We start from the raw sequence: 17,978 nt of genomic DNA on the forward strand, positions 1-17,978 counted from the left end.
TGGGAAGTCCACCGCCATTTCCAGAAGAGACGGAAACCAAACCTGAGCCTGCCAGAACGGAGCTACAAGAACCAGAGACGAAGACTGGCGGCGAATTTGAGAGAGAACTCTGTTGATCATCAGAAAGGGGGGGGAAGGCATAATGGAGATGACGAGACCAATCCTGCAGGAAAGCGTCTGTCGCCAAGGCCATAGGGTCCGGACGCCAACTGTAGAACTGGGGCAATTGGGAGGTGAGCCGGGACGCAAAAAGATCGATAGAGAAAGGGCCCCAAAGATGGGAGAGGGAAAGAAAAACGGATGGACAGAGCTTCCAATCGCTGGAATCCCGAAGGAATCTCGAGTGCCAATCCGCCACAGAGTTGAGATCCCCTGGAAGATACTCCGCTGATAAGGAAAGGTGATGGGCGAGGCAGTATTCCCACAGACTTTTCGCTAAGTCCGCCAGTGGCTTGGACCTGGTTCCGCCTAGATGGTTGATATAGCGGACCGCAGAAACATTGTCCATACGTAGGAGGATTGAACAGCGAATCCTGTTCTTTGAGAGGCTTTTGATCGCAAAGGAACCTGCAAGCATCTCTAAACAGTTGATGTGCAGCTTGGACTCCTCGGCAGGCCATAAGCCTCCAGTCGAGATTGGTCCACATCAGGCGCCCCAACCCGATAGGCTTGCATCGGATTCTAAGACAAGATCTGGGGCCGTGGCGAAGATAGTCCGGCCGTTCCACGCATCTAAATGGTCTATCCACCATTGGAGCTCGGTGCGGGATTCGGGATCTAGGGAAACGAGATCCGAATAAGCGAGACCTTGTCTGAGGTGTTTTATTTTCAGACGCTGAAGAGCGCGATAATGGAGAGGACCGGGGAAAATGGCTTGAATGGAGGAGGACAGGAGACCGACGATCCTCGCCAAGGACCGGAGAGATAAGAGAGAAGACTGAAGAACGGAAACAATCTCCGCTTTGATTTTGGAAACTTTGGAGAGGGGAAGGCGAAGAGACGCCGCTGCAGAGTCCACCAGAAAACCCAAAAATTCCATGTTCTGAGATGGAATGAGAGATGACTTGTCTGTGTTGATGAGGAAACCCAGGTCTGATAGGAGAGATTGTGTCAAGAGCAAGTCTGAAAGAAGAATCTTCCTGTCGGAGTTCATAAGAAGGATGTCGTCCAAGTAAATTATCATTCTGATGCCAAGGGATCGAAGATAAGCGACCACGGGTTTTAAGAGTTTTGTGAAGCACCATGGCGCGGAAGATAAGCCAAAGGGAAGAGAAGTGAAACAGTAGTTGACACCTGCCCACTGGAATTGAAGGAACTTCCAGTGGGAGTGATGAATAGGAACTGTGAGGTAAGCATCCTGAAGGTCCAAACGGACCATCCAATCGTTTGGGCGAAGGGTGTCTCGTAGATGTAAAATCGTTTCCATTTTGAAATGGCGATAAACCACAAACTGGTTGAACCACTTCAGGTTGATGACAGCGCGGAGCTTCTTGTTTTTCTTTTGAACAAGAAAAATGGAGCTTAGAAAGCCGGAGGAGTCGAAGGGAAAAATCTGAACTGCTTGTTTTTGAAGAAGAACCTCGATTTCGCTTGAAATCTGAGATGCCATGAGAGTGGAGAAAACTAGGGGGGGAGGAAAGGAAGGTTGGACGGGGGGAGAGAAAAATTCGATTAGGTAGCCTTGTACGGTGTTTAAGACCCAGGGATCCGAACTGAGAGCACACCATTTTGGAAGGAAAAGTTTTAAGCGACCCCCCACAGGAGGGGAAGAAGAAAGGCTTACCTTGTTGCCTGGGGTTGTTGTGACGATAGTTTCCTTGACCTCTGCCTCTGAAGCCACGGCCACCTTGGGGATAGAATTGTGGCTTGTAGTCTTGATTGGCATTGGACGACCCTCTGGAGCCTTGATTGTAGGGACGGCCGGAAGAGCGGCCCCTGCCTCTGCCGGCCCGTCCAAAACCCTGAGGGGCAAAAACCTTTTTGACAGTTTGCTGGGCTTTATCCAAAGAGGCGAAAGTGGAGACAAATCTGCTAAGGTCACAAACCAAATTTTCTCCGAACAGGAGACCATTAGCTTTGGGTCCAGGATCCATAGGGGCGAGATTGGAGAGCTTTGGATCCAGCTTGATAAGGAAACCTTTGCGGCGTTCATGAGTAATGGCGGAATTTGCATTGCCTAGGAGACAAAAGGCGCGTTGAGCCCACATGGATACCTCTTCAGCGGAGAGTTCCGAACCCTCTAAACGTGCGGCTTCTGCCAAGTCAAAGATGCGGGCGAGAGGGCCCACAACGTCTAGCAACTTGTCCTGACAAGTGGACCAAGCTTTGTGGACCCCTCTGCGAGGGTCCTTGCCAAATTTAGAGAAGAAGGTGAGAAGAGGTTGATCAATGGAAGGAACTAAAGTGATTTTGTCGGGAAGAGCTGGTTTGGGACACTCCGATTTGAGCCTGGATCTCACTGAGGTCTCCAGGGGGAGACGTAATCTGGCCGTAATATATTCTCCGACATGATGGGAAGGAAACCATTCCGTAGAATTTGGGTGACGGATAGAAGAGGGATCAAACATGGGAAAACCCTCAGAGTCAAAGACTGGCTCGAAAGAAAACGAATCTAATTTAGCAGATTTGGAAGGAGGAGAAGAAGGATCAACTGCGTCAAATAAATCAAATAATTTATCAGCGTCATCCATAGTATCATCATCATCATCATCAGTGTCCATTATGGTGGAAATTACTAACTTTCCCTTAGGAGACTCTGCGTGTTTATCTTTTTGTTTTCGTTTGCCCTCTGAACCAACAAACCCCTCCTTGCTAGGAGGCCTGGGAGGCACAAAGTCCTCAGTCAAAACCGAGGCAGACTCGCTAACCAATGACGCATTTTTTGAGGCACGAGCCTGAGGAGAGTGGTCCACCTTTTTCTTTCTGCTTTCCCCCGCAGAATGGGCCAATAATTTGGACATGACGCTCAACATAGAGTTCTCCATATTTTTTGACATGCGTTTCATGGAGACTTCGACTGCTGACTCAACAGAGTTATTAATAAACTTATTCAAATCCTTTTTAAAATTAAGAGAGTCCACAACAGGGACTTCCTCCGAGGAACTATCGTGTTCCATGGCCAGAGAAGTGCAAAACGAGCAAAAACAATATAAATAAATACTGGGGGAGACAGGCGAGGGTTAATAGAGCCAGCAGGGGCGTGACAGGAGGCGGGCCGAGCAGCGAGCGTCAGCCGGGTTCCAGAAGCGGAAGAAGAAGGTGCGTCAGCCAGCGCCGAGGAGCCGGGGACAGTGGAAGCCTCAGGGAAGGTGAGAGGCGAAGAGAAAGGCGCGCGAAGACGCGCGAAGGAGTGCGAAGCAGCGCGAAGCTGCGCGAGCGTGGAAGCGACCAAGGGAGCCCCGAGGGGAGGGGGGGAGGAAGGGGAGACGGAAAGAGCACCGGGACCAAAGCGAAAAAACACGCTATAAGCGTGTATGCAGTGGTGCGAGGTCGCGCTGGTATCAAATAACGTTAAAGAAAACGGTTACAATAGTAATACGAAAATATATAAACAATAACAGTAACGTAATAGCTGAGAGCAATGATAAAGGCACTTATCTGACTGCGAGCAGCAAGAAAAGAGGAAGCTGCGCAGTCAGTTAGTGTCTTTATCTGTTAGGTCTACTATGATTGGATACTGTACTCTCGCGTTTTTTCTCATTCCCATGGCCCAGCTCTTCTGGCCCTCTGGGAACTGTAGTTTTTATTGCTTATCTTGGCTGCTATGTAATTAAATGCAAGATTAGAAAGCATAATAGGAGCCTCCGGTCTTGTCATAAAATTGCAAAGCAAACACCAGAGGACTCTGCTCTCTGGTGTGAACATCCATTCTTTCCTGAGGCCGACTCAGATTGCAAGAGCCCCCAGAGCATGCCTTAGACCACGAAGGACGAAATATGGTACAAAGGAGTCTGGGTTGAACTTAGGACCAAAGAATCAATCTCGACGCATGGCAGAATTTGTAGGTAAAGTCTGTGACAAGCAACTGTGGCAGTCCTATTTCTAAGTATGAAACAGAAATTAGAGTAATTCTGTATGGTACGTGGAAGTATTAAATAATGTATTTTCTGCATTTTCTGGAGTAGATATGTTTACGTTCAATAAATGAAACATATTTGCGCCTTCACAAGATTGAAAAAGATTTGAGGTATGGGATAGTATGCCATATTGCCATTTCACAAACAATTATGCAAAGTGTAATTAGTCAAAAAGTATGGAAGAAGCATTTATTAACACAATGGTGTTATTTTTTATACAAGGTACAGTTGCACCCCGAGAATGGAAAGGACCCCGCTTTGTGATTGAGTGGACAAATGGCTCGCAGTCAATTCAGTTGGCTACTCACATGTTTGCAATTCTGCCTGAGATGCACAACCTGGGCGTAGGAAGCCACGTACTCGCTGTAGCCGACGATCACCCAGAATCCTTTGCCTATATGCCTGGGATGGTCATGAAAACAAACAACAAGGAGTGGCATGTCCAGTTTATTAATGGACAAAGGTAAGTGTTCTGGAACAGAACCGCGAATTTAAAAGCAGAAATCAGTGGACTCAATCCCATAGGACTGAGCGCCATGTGGCTGCTGAATGGGACTGAACAAGGCATGTGTGTACAAGGCTCTTGAGAGAGATCTGCTTGTTACAATCTATACACGGTGCCAAGGATAAGCTAACAGCAGGGTGAATAAGCTCCATCAGTGATAGTTGGTTTGTCAATGTTATGGTTTAGCTGAAGTTGACGATCACTCGCGCCTGTGAATGTAAGTAATTTTTTGATACAGTCAATTGCTAATGTATTAAAATATTTTAATTATTTCCCTTAATCTAATTAAGCTTCTATTAGCTGGCTCATCTTGAAACACATTTAAGCACAGCATTTATCTGCCACTTTAACTATAGTCAATATCGACGCTGACACCATAAATCAAGCTTCTCACCTGCACGCACATCCTCCACTTCCTTGCGCTCGTTCGCAAACACTTGCAGTTCAGCACCCTTCAGGAGCCCACCGACATACACTCCTTCTCCTGCAGACTTCTCCTCTCTTCTTCATCTTGTACCTGATCTACAGACCACCCGGAAACAGGCAGACCTCCATCGATAGAGTCACCGACTGTCAGGCACACATTCATGAACAGCACCAGGAGCATCAGTTTAGGGAAACTTGACCTCCACGACCCTTCTATAAAGAAAATACTTGTGAATTGTCCACGTAGCTTTTCATTGGTTTAATCCCTTTTTCCTGATTGTGAAACATAAATATCAGAGCCCTTTAAAGGCACATAATCCACAAACACCCCAGAGATTTCAAATAAATAGCAAAGAGGGATATTTTAAGACTTGCAATTCCATTCGATGACAATCAGTAACATTGGTAATAACTAGGGCCGGACGTAGTTTGCGAAGTAGCGCTTCGCGAAGCTACGCAAAGTGCTCTACGCGAGCTACGTGTAGCACTACGCAAACTGCATTGTAGCATGTTCGCACTGTGCAAGATGTCGTTTTCAATGATTGCACAGTGTGGACAAGCATCCGGCACTGCGCAATCATTGAAAACGGCATCTTGCAAAGTGCGAGCTGTACTTTTCTGCCGCTCGAGTAGATTTTTACTCGAGCTGCAGCTTTCTCAAAGTGGGCTGGTAGTTTCTCATCGAGAGCGGTCGCGAGCATGCGCGACCACTCGCAACGAGAAACCTGACCACCCTGCGTTGAGAATCTCGCCGAGAGATTTATTTTCCATGCTTGCGATCGGCAACTTGATGTTGCTGATCGCGAACAAGGAAAAAGTCTTGCGAGGATGCAATTTTGCTTGCTCGTGGTTGCTAACTTTACATTGAGGACCGCGAGCAAGCAAAAAACGACCGCTGCACTACGCTACGCTACTCATGTTTGCACTGTGCTACGTGCAGTTCGTGTAATGCGAAGTTGCGTAAACTTCACAAACTACGCGAGCGTAGCGTAGGGCTTTGCCCAGGGTTAGTAATAACCTGTTGCTCAGGAAGGTAGTTAAGACGACCAGCCATTCGCTCTTGCCTGGATTCAATGCTGGCAACACTGAAAGTTGCACATGCCACACTAGAATAATGTGATTGTGAAACTACATGTTATACATGCCACTTGCATGCCGCTCTTGAAAAAAACAATCACATAGCCTGTCATTTCATATCAGGCGTGAATCCCTTTTTGTTACACCCTAATAGATTCAGCTTGAATGAAACTATATGATTACTCAGTACAGAACGACTCTGTCTGGTAACCGACCTAATTTTATCTTTGAAAAGGCGAGGTCGCAAACAAATGAGAGAGATTTAAGGCCCGTCTATTTAGAACTGCTAATGGCTCACAGAGACCATTATTAGGTAATTGTACATTTTACCCACCATTAAATAAAAGGCACATGAATCTGTGACATTAACATATAGTCTGCACAGTTCACTTTCTATTCTGAATGCCACAGACGTGACCTAGTGTCCACATCGCCTTTTCTTTCCACGCCCTTGCTTCATCCTTGTTTAATCAAGCAGCCTAGGTATGCACAGCTTGAGCTCATACGCCAAGAATTATTTTGGATTTTTCACAAGATGGATGCCTACCGAGGGCAGGATGGCTTACAAGTGCTGGTCCTGCTCGATGGTACTCGGTGCCTATATCAGGTAAAAGCCCACACAGGGCTATCAGAGAAGGGGCCTTGCAGCCCTTTGTACTGTATACAATTCTGTCACCCACATATGTACCTAGGACCATTTACTAATTTGCGTGTGTCAAGGAATACTCCTTTGGTCTGGCATAGCCTCCCTCAATGGAGCATGCCCCAACACACCACCCAACTGAGGTGGAGAATGGAGATCCACCAGGAGGTGGTACATGTTATGTGCTTTTTCCTCGGGCTCATGCTGGAAGACTTAGCTCTGCCTCGTCGAATAATCTCTGGACTAGCCCCTGGGTGCTATAGCGCAGAGAAAGACCGCTCGAACAACCCGTGAACCCCTGCGTTCGAGCCTCGACAGGACACCTTTGGCCTGCAATGAGAGCTGGTAACCCTTTTCAGTGTGGACACGTGACATGTAAAGGGAGAACGTACAGAAAGCGGAAACACTGCTGCTGCTGAACCAGTGAAGCCAGACAAATTGCGCGCCCTGGTTAATTTGCACGTTTGTTCTCTCAGGTGATAACAAACAGGGCCGGACTGGCTACTAGACGTTGCTGCCGAGCTGGGGCTGATTTCGTCAGCCGCGGCCGGTAGTGGGAGTACCTGGGGGCGGTGACGTTGAGGAAAAACAGCCCAATTTACAACCGATGCCCAGGCTGCTGGCACACGACGCCTCTTAGTTCCCATTTTGACCAGTTACCAAATAAAGAGACGGGCGCTGGAAGCGGGAGTGCAAGAACAGAGGTTTATTTCTCATGAGGAGAGCCTGTCATTCCGGACATACGCACAATGTCTTCAAGAGGTGCTCTAACAAGTTTCTTTGAGGCTTCGTCTTTTATACACAGGTTTATGATGTACAAACATTCCTTACTGCAATAAAGGCACTTTGAAGTACGAAAAGGCATGTTTGGAATCCCAGCTTCAGGCCTATTCCCATACCAGTCGTTCGGATGTCGTTTCCCCTCCCAAATGTAACATGTGATTGTAATCTTACAGCCGGACATTCCAACAGGACACGAGGGCAAGAGGGGGTGGTCAGATCTAAGGTTGGGCAGGCGATAAGATCGGGATCACGCTTTGCTATGCGGGGCCAGGGGGGTACATCCATGAGGCTTGGTTTTATGACTTGGGACCGGGTCGGAGGCCAGGTGTAGCCGGGGGGGGGGTCATCAGAAGAGGGGAAGGGTGTTCCTGGGAAGATTGCAGGGGGTGTCGGTTAGGCAGGGGTGTCATTTTTAGAGCGGGGTCGCGCAGAGGGAGAGGGTTTTATGGCCTATGCACGAGAGACCGGGGGCTGTCGGGGATGCTTGCGAGGCTGGGGAGTGAGGGGAAGAGAGAGATGCTGGCTATCGGGAGTGGGCAGAGAGGCCTTGGTGCCTGAAATGGCTGTCGTGTACGTGCGTGCATGGGCCTATTCTGGCAAGATGATGCGGGCAATGCTTCGCGGTATTCGTTCTACTTACAGCTAGGGGTATGGTGAACACAAATGAACGCCGCTTATGTACATATACAATGTCATTTTCCACAGTCGCCGCTTTTTAACATAAGTTAGTTCATTTCCGTGTTTATCATAACTGACGGGGTGTACATATAGCCATGAGTGGTCAATGAAATAGCGTTTTGTCAACACTGGCGGATTGCATATAACCATGTGCAGTTGATACGACAGACGAGGTGCAATACAGATGAATTTACATTTGTCGTGTTATGTACACATTATGGAACCATGTTCTGACTCTCTCTCCGGCGGTATCAATGTACAGTTAAAAGTGACCGATGAAACATTTTGAAAGCAATACAAAGTGGTTGAGGGAGGAATTCGGTTCAATACAAGCAATTAGTCCAGGGGGGGGGTAGAAAGTCCAGAAAGGGGAGGGGGGGGGTCTTCGCCACAGTGTCTTTTTAGCAGCGAGCCATCACTGGTAGGTTCTAGTAGTTCGTTTTCTTCCGTTGGCGCTGTTGAGCACCGGCGGTGGAGCTATAGGTCCAGCTCGGATCCATCCTTACACGTCCCAGGGTGCGATCTGTCCTCTGCTGTTAGACCACAGTCCTGTTTCCTAACTAATCTTTTTAAGGGTGCCTCATGCTGGGCACCTGCATTTCTTTCTCCTTTCGTGGCAAACCCTATTCTACCTAAATGCTGTTCTTCTTCTCAGAGTCAAAATCCATGTGAAAGAAAGGGGGGGGGTTGTCGGATAATCGAGGGAAGAGAGGGCGGAGTGGGATCAGATCTTTGAGACAGACCAAGGGAGCAAAGGGTAACGAGCAGGCAGGCCCATCAAATCGGGCTCAAAGGGGCGGGGACTTCTGGCACGCGTGGGTCAGCAAACAGAGGGCTTCAAGGCAGCCCTCCTTCCTTTCATTTTCCGTGTTTGAGAGTGGTGCCTCGTCCCGCGTCTCGTTGCTCTGCAGCTCCACCTTTGGTCGAGGTCACATGTGCTTCATGATCTGCAGCTAGGCTGTGCGTCATGTCCGGCCCCTCTCCTCCGGTGATTGTGTATCTTTGAATGGGTACAAAACAAGCTTTTAGAGAACTGGCAGGAGAAGACATTTATACATTTCAATTCCGCCCCCAATCTCAAGTAGCTGGGGATACGTTAATCGGTCACGGTCAGAAGTTATCACTATGGAGTATGTATGTGGACATTTCTACTTAGGTTGTACCAAGTCTATTTGGCGTTCATTCATGGCGTATATGGAGAGAAGTCAGACTCCTATCAACTGCGTATTTCCATCAACCTCTAAATCGGATCCTACGGTAGAGACTCGTCTTTCTAACCCAAGCCCTGGCAATCTTCTATTATCATGAGAGAGGAACAGAGGCTAAACATTCTTTTCTCGGGCGCAACGGTTAATCAGGGTCATCAGTTATACTTCGGGGTATGGAGCTGGGGTCAATCGGGAGAAACGAGGATGTTTTGGACATCCGTACTTGGGTGCAGAGAGGTGGGGCAATCTGGGCATTGGGATTGTGCTTCTAACAAACTGAGAACAGAAGGCCACTGACATATAGTCCCCCTAAAAAAAATAAAAGCCAGATTAGGGGACATCAGTCGTCTTACCTGTCCTTTCCTTCTTAGCCAATTCAAGTTCCATCATTTTACAGAAAGGAGAGGTAGTAATATGGCAAATTACAATTGTTTTAGTTTCTGTCAATTTTGCCGAACACCTTTGTGTTCAGAAACCAATTAGGCTTGTGCCGGCGGGGCACAACGTTACCACACAAAGGAAGAGGGAACTGGGGGACCCTCAGAGAGAGAGAGAGAGAGAGAGTCGTCCGCATTTTAAACGAACTATTAGGTACACGTCTGACATGGAGAGAGAGAAACAGAGAGAGAGAGAAACGTGTACAATAATAGGCCATTTAATGCGCACACAACACAGAACAGCAGGGGTCAAGTTATATAGAAACACAGACTGAGGGATGACGTAGATCCATACATTACGTACACATGAATTCAGGCGGGGGGTAGTACATGCATTATATACAAGAATCCAAGACAAAACATAGAACAGTACTTGGCCAAAAAGATTTCTTCCTGCATGCTGCGCATCCTTAGTATCCTACTTAATTCATCTGGCTGCCTTTGCTGGTGGCCTCGGTTGCAAATACTTACGCCTTTGTCAATTGTTCGGGAACTAACCTGGTTGGACTAATACTCACGGTGGGATCTTCGAATCATTTTTAGCGAATGGGTATCCAGGCTGGGGCAACGGAGGGTGTCAGTCGGGAGAACAATGGGGCAGCTTTGAGTTTCATGTCTATGAGGGTGCAAGAAGGAGGTGGTAAATCTTAGACACTTTACAATTTTCCTAGTCTTCCAGGAGGAGGGTACTTGGGCAAACCTCACCCCGGAACATTCCTGAACTTTTCCCTATTTGGTCACCGTATGAATTTACTCATGGGTGCACGTCATTCTTGGTTGCATTATTTGGGGTGCCGGTTGGAGTCAAATTTCATCATACTGCAATAACCCGTCAAGTTTCTGCTTCGGGTCACCCTCCCAGTCGCTGGGTTCAGAGAGAGAGAGACAGTCGTTTCTAAGTAAGGGAGTGCTACATCTTTGGTTGTTCGTCGTGTATAGGCACCATGTTCGGACCCCTTTTTCCCATTCCATCGGCCGTTCGATCATCACTTAAGTCATACATAAAACATTTCTCTTATCAATTCAAACGTGTGCAACGCGTATTCAGTCGAGCTATACACATCGGGGCATACACGCGTGCATTCACATCACACAAATTCGTCACGTTCTCAGGGGCAGTCCCCATAAACAATATACAATTTTCCCGTGCCGACCCATGGCGTGTTGTTTAGGCCTTCTCCATACTTCGGTCGACGTTCCGAGGTGTCCTGTAGAAAGAAGGGAAAAAGAAGGGGTGGGGGGCAGCGTTTTAGAACATATCAGCGCGCATAAACCCGAAAATGCCTTTACTTACCACATACTCGACCTATCTCCGCGGGATGCAGTCCCTTTCATAGTCACCCATGCACTGGTCACGAGTCGACTGGACTATGGCAACACACTCTACGCCGGAATTACTACAAAATTGCAGAAAAAACTCCAACGCATCCAAAACGCATCAGCGAGACTCATATTAGACATCCCGCGCCAAGAGCACATCACCGGTCACTTAAAAAACCTCCACTGGCTTCCCGTCAACAAAAGAATTACTTTCCGCCTTCTTACCCACGCACACAAGTCCCTTTATAATCTAGGACCCGAATGCCTCAACACCCGACTGTCCTTCTACTATCCCACCCGCCAACTAAGATCATCCAATCAAGCCCTCGCCGCAGTCCCGCGCATCCGAAAAACCACCATGGGTGGCAGATCCTTCTCCTTCCTGGCTGCCAAGACCTGGAACTCACTCCCCACCCACCTCCGCCTTACTCAGAATCACATCTCCTTCAGAAAAGAACTGAAAACATGGCTATTCGATAAAAAGTAAACCCCTCCCTCCAGCGCCTTGAGACCCTCTGGGTGAGTAGTGCGCTTTATAAATACCTGAACTTGAACTTGAACTTTCATCTCGGCGTTTAAGCCCAGAGGGACCGGTAGTGCGGGAGAGATAATCTTCGATGGACTGTGTATTGCATAGATCGCCCAAGTGTGGTATTACGGATCGTGTGTAGGGAAGGGTCAAAACAGAGGGCAGTCAGTGTAGAGTGGGGGGTGAACTCGTGCTCTCCTTCGAGGAGGAGGGATGGTCCACAGTGGTACAAGGTCGTTTTTGTTCCCTAGGCACGGAGACTAGAGGGGCTAGGTGGCATTCCTTCGGAGTGGCTTAGGGGCATCTGAAACAACTTCCCTGATACATGTGGCACATAAGGTAAAGGCTAAATACCGGGACCTTTATCGATTGCTTTACGTTGCACAAAAATAAAAATATATAATTAAAAAAAACATATACACAACAAACCTGGACCATTCACATTTGCGATATTTCTGTGTACTCTGCTTTTTAACCTTCAAGTAATCGAGTGGCTTTATTTCCCCTGTATTTCACTTATATCGGAAACAGTGGCCATTTATTCGAAACTTACCGATTTAAGCGCTACAACTAAGTTTGCTTTTCACAAAACCTTTATTAAAAAATGTTGGCGCACAAATACGGGTCTACAACCACGTGGGCCAGCCACGGAGCAGACTGGAACTGTACCTGAGGGGATATTTATTTGAACGGAGTCGGTGACCGTTGATTTCATAAAGGTGCGACAAGTGCAATAAAATCATATCGAAAATTCATTGTGGGTAAGTACCATAAGTGTCGAAAATTCGAACTTTCAATAATACCGTAATCAATGACGCATCAGGACTTAATATCAATTAATTGTCCAAGTGTTCAATCAGTACCCATCCCCTCCCTCCACGTGCTTAAAAAAAAACTGCATTCATATCTCATGATATTAAGGCTGAGCAACCGGAACACAACAGGGAGTTGCGAGTTTCATTTGTACCGGCGCCATTTTGGGTGAGGTCAGGCAGGTCCAAGTATAGTCAAAATGTCTCCACCAACTCGTGGTTGGACCAGAGCCTCTTTCGGCAGTCCAAAAGTTTCATTAAAGGGCACAGAAGGGGCCGCCGATAAGAACCATCAGTCAAAGGGGGGAGGGAGGCAACAATCTTTCCTACCGGGTCATACTGGTGTTCCACCGGAACTGATCAAATTGGTAGTCGGCAGGATTTCGGTCATTCAAACTGAGGCTGGCGCCAGCATGAGAGCGCCAACGTCTCGTGGCTACGTCTTGGTCGTTCCGTGGGCAATCATGGCAGTCATTCTCCATCGAGGGCCCGCGGGGGTCGGGGGCCCCTGCGGCTCTCATAGAATCTTCAAAGCTGAGGAGAACGCCTCTGGACGGGGGGGGGATTCATTTTCTAGCTGGCAGGCGATCTGGCCATCTTTGCACGCCGGGTCCAATCTTGCAGAGTCGACCGCCATTTTATGAGTTCTGCGGCAACCGGCAGTCGTTGGATCGCAAGGGCAGACGGACTCCAGCCTGTCGGGCGTGGTGCTGCACCGCAAGAGTGGACGAACCCTTGTCGGGTGAGTGGAGCGTTGGGGGTGCAGCTGAGGGGCCTCCACCTGGGGAGGTGGGAGAGGCTCGTCCGCGCCGCCTCTCCCTCCCAGTGCACCCCACGCCGTCTCCCGGCGCTGACTTTCGTGATGGCCGGACCAGGCGATGAGAGGGGGGGGGTCGGAGGCATAAGCAAGACATCCCCCCCCCGTGGCCTGCAAGGCGTCAGAAGAAGAGGATGGGAAGACCAGTACATCCCGGACCATCCACCCCGTCTCCTCTCTGGCCGAGGGCGGCCAGCCGGGCCCCGCCCTGCACGTGTCGATGCCTCGTCTTCCGGATGGGCGTGACCGTGGACCTGTTTCACTTCGGGAGCTTCCGGAATGAGGGTAGGTATCTGCTGACTTGTATCTGTCTTATGTTACCGTTATTGGGCGTGGCGGGCGGTGGGACAGACATGTTGGGAGCAGTGAGGGGCGGCGGAGCCTAGCTACCTCGTGGCTGCCGTGATGTCAAGCTTGGCTTCTCTCACCACTTTCATGTTTCTTATTGCGGGCTATTTCTAACGTTTCTTATTTCTAGCGAAATCAAAAAACTCATCAGTGGCCTACTGATTTTGCTCGATTTCTTTTTCCATCCTTTTCTAGTGTGTTTTTTTGCGCTAAAGTTTCTGTTAACAGGATACGGTGATTACTTCATATTTTACATATGTCCTTTTTATTAGGGGCGCCCTCCGGTTGAGCCAGATGATCTGCCTCTAATAAATGGTCCGGGTGGAACTAGTTTACCAATCAGTGGGGAGTAGATAGGCATGTCAGATTACAACGGGGGACAAAGGTCCGCATTACCTACCCTTCACTACTTGCAAAGACTAGACAGAATATTTCTATTCCACGTTATTTGCAAACAGAGAATACCTCAAAAGAACTATTCCTTGAACAATAAATGTCCAGACAATCAATCAATCAGTGGGGAGAAAAACAGGCATGACGGATTACAACGGGGGACAAAAGTCCGCATTACCTATCCTTCGCTATCTGCAAAGGGAGACAGAATATTCCTATTCTTCTCTGTTTGTAGACAGGGAATATCTCAAAAGAGCGATAATCGATAAAAATCGATAACAAACAATCAGTGGGGAGAAAAATAGGCATGACGGATTACAATGGGGACAAAAGTCTGCATTACCTACCCTTCACTATCTGCAAAGGGAGACAGAATATTCCTATTCTTCCCCGTTTGTAGACAGCGAATGTCTCAAAGAGCAACAGAGCAACCAATCAATCAGTGGGGAGAAAAATAGGCATGACGGATTACAACGGGGGACAAAAGTCCGCATTACCTATCCTTCACTATTTGCAAAGAGAGAGGAACGTTCCTATTCGTCGCTGTTTGCAAATAGAGAATGTCTCAAAAGGACCAATACTTCAAGTAGCAACCAAGGCTAAATGAACCAATCAATGAACAATACCAGTATTTAAATACCGATTCCAATATAAACAATCAATCAGACGTAAAGACGTCCTACTTAACCTTACCCGGACCGGACCGTGTGGACAGTTCTTCGCCTTCCCTCTCCAGCGCCCGATTGTTCTCTTACTCCATGTTTTTACCGCAGCATTCCTGTGGGATCCCAGTCAGGACAGTAGGTCACTTGAGAGAGGTCCGTTCGGAATCGGTGAAGTTCATTCAATCGGCAGCCGGACGAGGGCCCTCTCAAGGCAGGTATACTCCAATCGTTCAGATGTTCACCCCATCGTCTGGACCTCTCTTACTGGACCTTATGTCGCTGATGGGCCCCGCGTTGGGACGCCAATTGAGGAAAAACAGCCCAATTTACAACCGATGCCCAGGCTGCTGGCACACGACGCCTCTTAGTTCCCATTTTGACCAGTTACCAAATAAAGAGACGGGCGCTGGAAGCGGGAGTGCAAGAACAGATGTTTATTTCTCATGAGGAGAGCCTGTCATTTCGGACATACGCACAATGTCTTCAAGAGGTGCTCTAACAAGTTTCTTTGAGGCTTCGTCTTTTATACACAGGTTTATGATGTACAAACATTCCTTACTGCAATAAAGGCACTTTGAAGTACGAAAAGGCATGTTTGGAATCCCAGCTTCAGGCCTATTCCCATACCAGTCGTTCGGATGTCGTTTCCCCTCCCAAATGTAACATGTGATTGTAATCTTACAGCCGGACATTCCAACAGGACACGAGGGCAAGAGGGGGTGGTCAGATCTAAGGTTGGGCAGGCGATAAGATCGGGATCACGCTTTGCTATGCGGGGCCAGGGGGGTACATCCATGAGGCTTGGTTTTATGACTTGGGACCGGGTCGGGAGGCCAGGTGTAGCCGGGGCGGGGGGGTCATCAGAAGAGGGGAAGGGTGTTCCTGGGAAGAATGCAGGGGGTGTCGGTTAGGCAGGGGTGTCATTTTTAGAGCGGGGTCGTGCAGAGGGAGAGGGTTTTATGGCCTATGCATGAGAGACCGGGGGCTGTCGGGGATGCTTGCGAGGCTGGGGAGTGAGGGGAAGAGAGAGATGCTGGCTATCGGGAGTGGGCAGAGAGGCCTTGGTGCCTGAAATGGCTGTCGTGTACGTGCGTGCATGGGCCTATTCTGGCGAGATGATGCGGGCAATGCTTCGCGGTATTCGTTCTACTTACAGCTAGGAGTATGGTGAACACAAATGAACGCCGCTTATGTACATATACAATGTCATTTTCCACAACGTGGGGAGTGGGAGGGGCAGGGTGGGGGTAGTAATGTATGGATTATGGACCTTAACAGGTAAGTAAACATATAAATGAATAAAACTAATTTCGTTGCACGCACTGCATCGCATTTGGTGATGCAGTGCATGCTGAAATTCATTTTATTTATTTATATGTTTACTTACTTGTTAAAGCCCGTAATCCATACGTTATTACCCCCCACCCTGCCCCTCCCCCTCCCCACTTCACCGCGCGCAGATACTCCCACTACCGACCGCGGCTGGATTTCGTTAATGGGGACCTGCGTGTGCTGAACGAAATTCGTTTTGTTTAGTTTATTTCGAAGGACACGCAGGTCTTCATCAATGAAATTTGCCCCCACCGCAGTGACATCAGCCCGCAGCTCAGCAGCATGCCAAAACGCCCGGTAGCCAGTCCGGCCCTGATTACAAACATAAAAAGTATGCAATCACTTTACTGACAAAGCATTTGAAAGCCTAATCTACAAGTGTCAAAATCTTAAACTAAATTGCCAGTTTTGCTGCTATGATACTCAATTTAAACTCACAGTGAAATGTATATAGAACGACGACTAACATAACTTGTGACTGTAACTGTCAGATGTTGTTTTAAATTCCACCTCCTCTGGAGGAGTATGTTCACGGTTTCCGGTAATCTGTGAGGTGGAAATATGGCCATTCAGTTTCAAGTAATCTCGTAATCACTGTTGAGTATTGTTGGTGTTGTTATGTGTGCACCTATGTTTGTGTGTGTATGTATGTGAAACATTCTGGTGTTTTTTTTATATGTGTATGCAGGGACGGCAGTAGGGCATTGTGACTAGTGCAGCCGCACTAGGCGCTGACCTGGCAGGGGGTCCCTGACCTCAGGGTGAGGTTGCTTTTAACAAGAATTTATGATTTAAAAGAACCTGCTGCCGAGTTCCCTGTGCGTCCAGCTTTTAGGCAGCAACAAAAATGTCAAGATAACTCATGTGATTAATGTTCCTGCTAGAGAGAGAGAGATCGGAATTTTTGTCTAGTGGCAGGTTTGACTCGCCATAAAGTAGCGCAGGCCTGCTGCAAAGAACAGATCTGTATTTTATGTGGATAGCTGAGTGAATTAGTAAAGCCAGGCTTCAGCAGAGCAGTAAAACAAATGAAATGTGTGCGAGAGAGGAGCTATGGAGAGGTGAAGGGCACTTTTGCCGGTTGGTAGTGAGGGTACCCAAGGAGGAGGTCATGGGGCGGGTCGACAAAAAAGATTGTTGCAACAAGCACCACCAGCGCTAAAGCCAGCCATGTGTGTCTCTGCATGGTATGTGACTATACAACACTTCTCAAATTAACCCTGGTCCCAAATGAAGCAGCTCAGTGTGCTTCTTCAGTGTGGTACCAGTGTAAAAAGCTGGTCTGGAAGCCAATAATAATGTTTTGCCTTTTTATTTTTTTCCAGTGCACTGCTGCATCACCGCAACCAAATGTACAGGATCTCAGAAAAGTACTACAAGTTATCTGAGATGTTCTTTGAGAAGGTTCACTGATAACTCAATGTATTTAGTTACATTTCTTGGAACTTTGACTATAATGTACAGAATTAAAAAAATAAAAGTGGCAAGTTTTGGTTGCTTTGTGCTCTGATCTTTGTTGTGAAATACAGTGAAAACTGTTTTAGCATGTTTCAAAAGATTTATTATATTTTTTCAGCTGCGTGGGATGTAGGGGAGAAATTGAAATTTCTTTCGGCTTGCAGCTGATTTTGTCATATAGGCAGTGAGGAGCTGGTAACAGTTTGGCTATTTCAGCTGGCATTGTTCACTTTTCTTAAGTTTCCATAAGCGTGCATAAAACATGCAGGTGGCATTGTAATCAAGTACCACATGTGGGCTGCAGCAAGGCTTTCACCACCCACAAGTGGCATCAAACCCGTAGCTTATGGGCTGACAAGAACCCATTTCTCATGGTGCACAAGCTTTATATAGTAAATAATATCATGTAAATATAAAATCTACAATAGGTAAATCAGCCCTCAGAAGGTCGTGCTATAGACGGGCTGAACT

General features: G+C 47.7%; 1 protein-coding gene across 1 annotated transcript in view; it reads left to right on the forward strand.

Annotated features, from left to right (window-relative positions):
• The window catches only part of LOC144821639 (uncharacterized), a 335,720-nt gene extending 318,179 nt beyond the window's left edge, over nt 1–17,541 (forward strand). Inside the window, exons 13-14 of the mRNA XM_078678875.1 lie at nt 4,299–4,539; nt 17,375–17,541. Of these exons, the coding sequence (XP_078535001.1) occupies nt 4,299–4,539; nt 17,375–17,462 (329 nt within the window). The 3' untranslated portion in view covers nt 17,463–17,541. The remainder of the gene's footprint in view (nt 1–4,298; nt 4,540–17,374) is intronic.
• The last annotated feature ends 437 nt before the right edge of the window (nt 17,542–17,978 follow it).

This window comes from Lissotriton helveticus, chromosome 2_2 (genome assembly GCF_964261635.1).
Source record: "Lissotriton helveticus chromosome 2_2, aLisHel1.1, whole genome shotgun sequence".
NCBI lineage: Eukaryota > Metazoa > Chordata > Amphibia > Caudata > Salamandridae > Lissotriton > Lissotriton helveticus.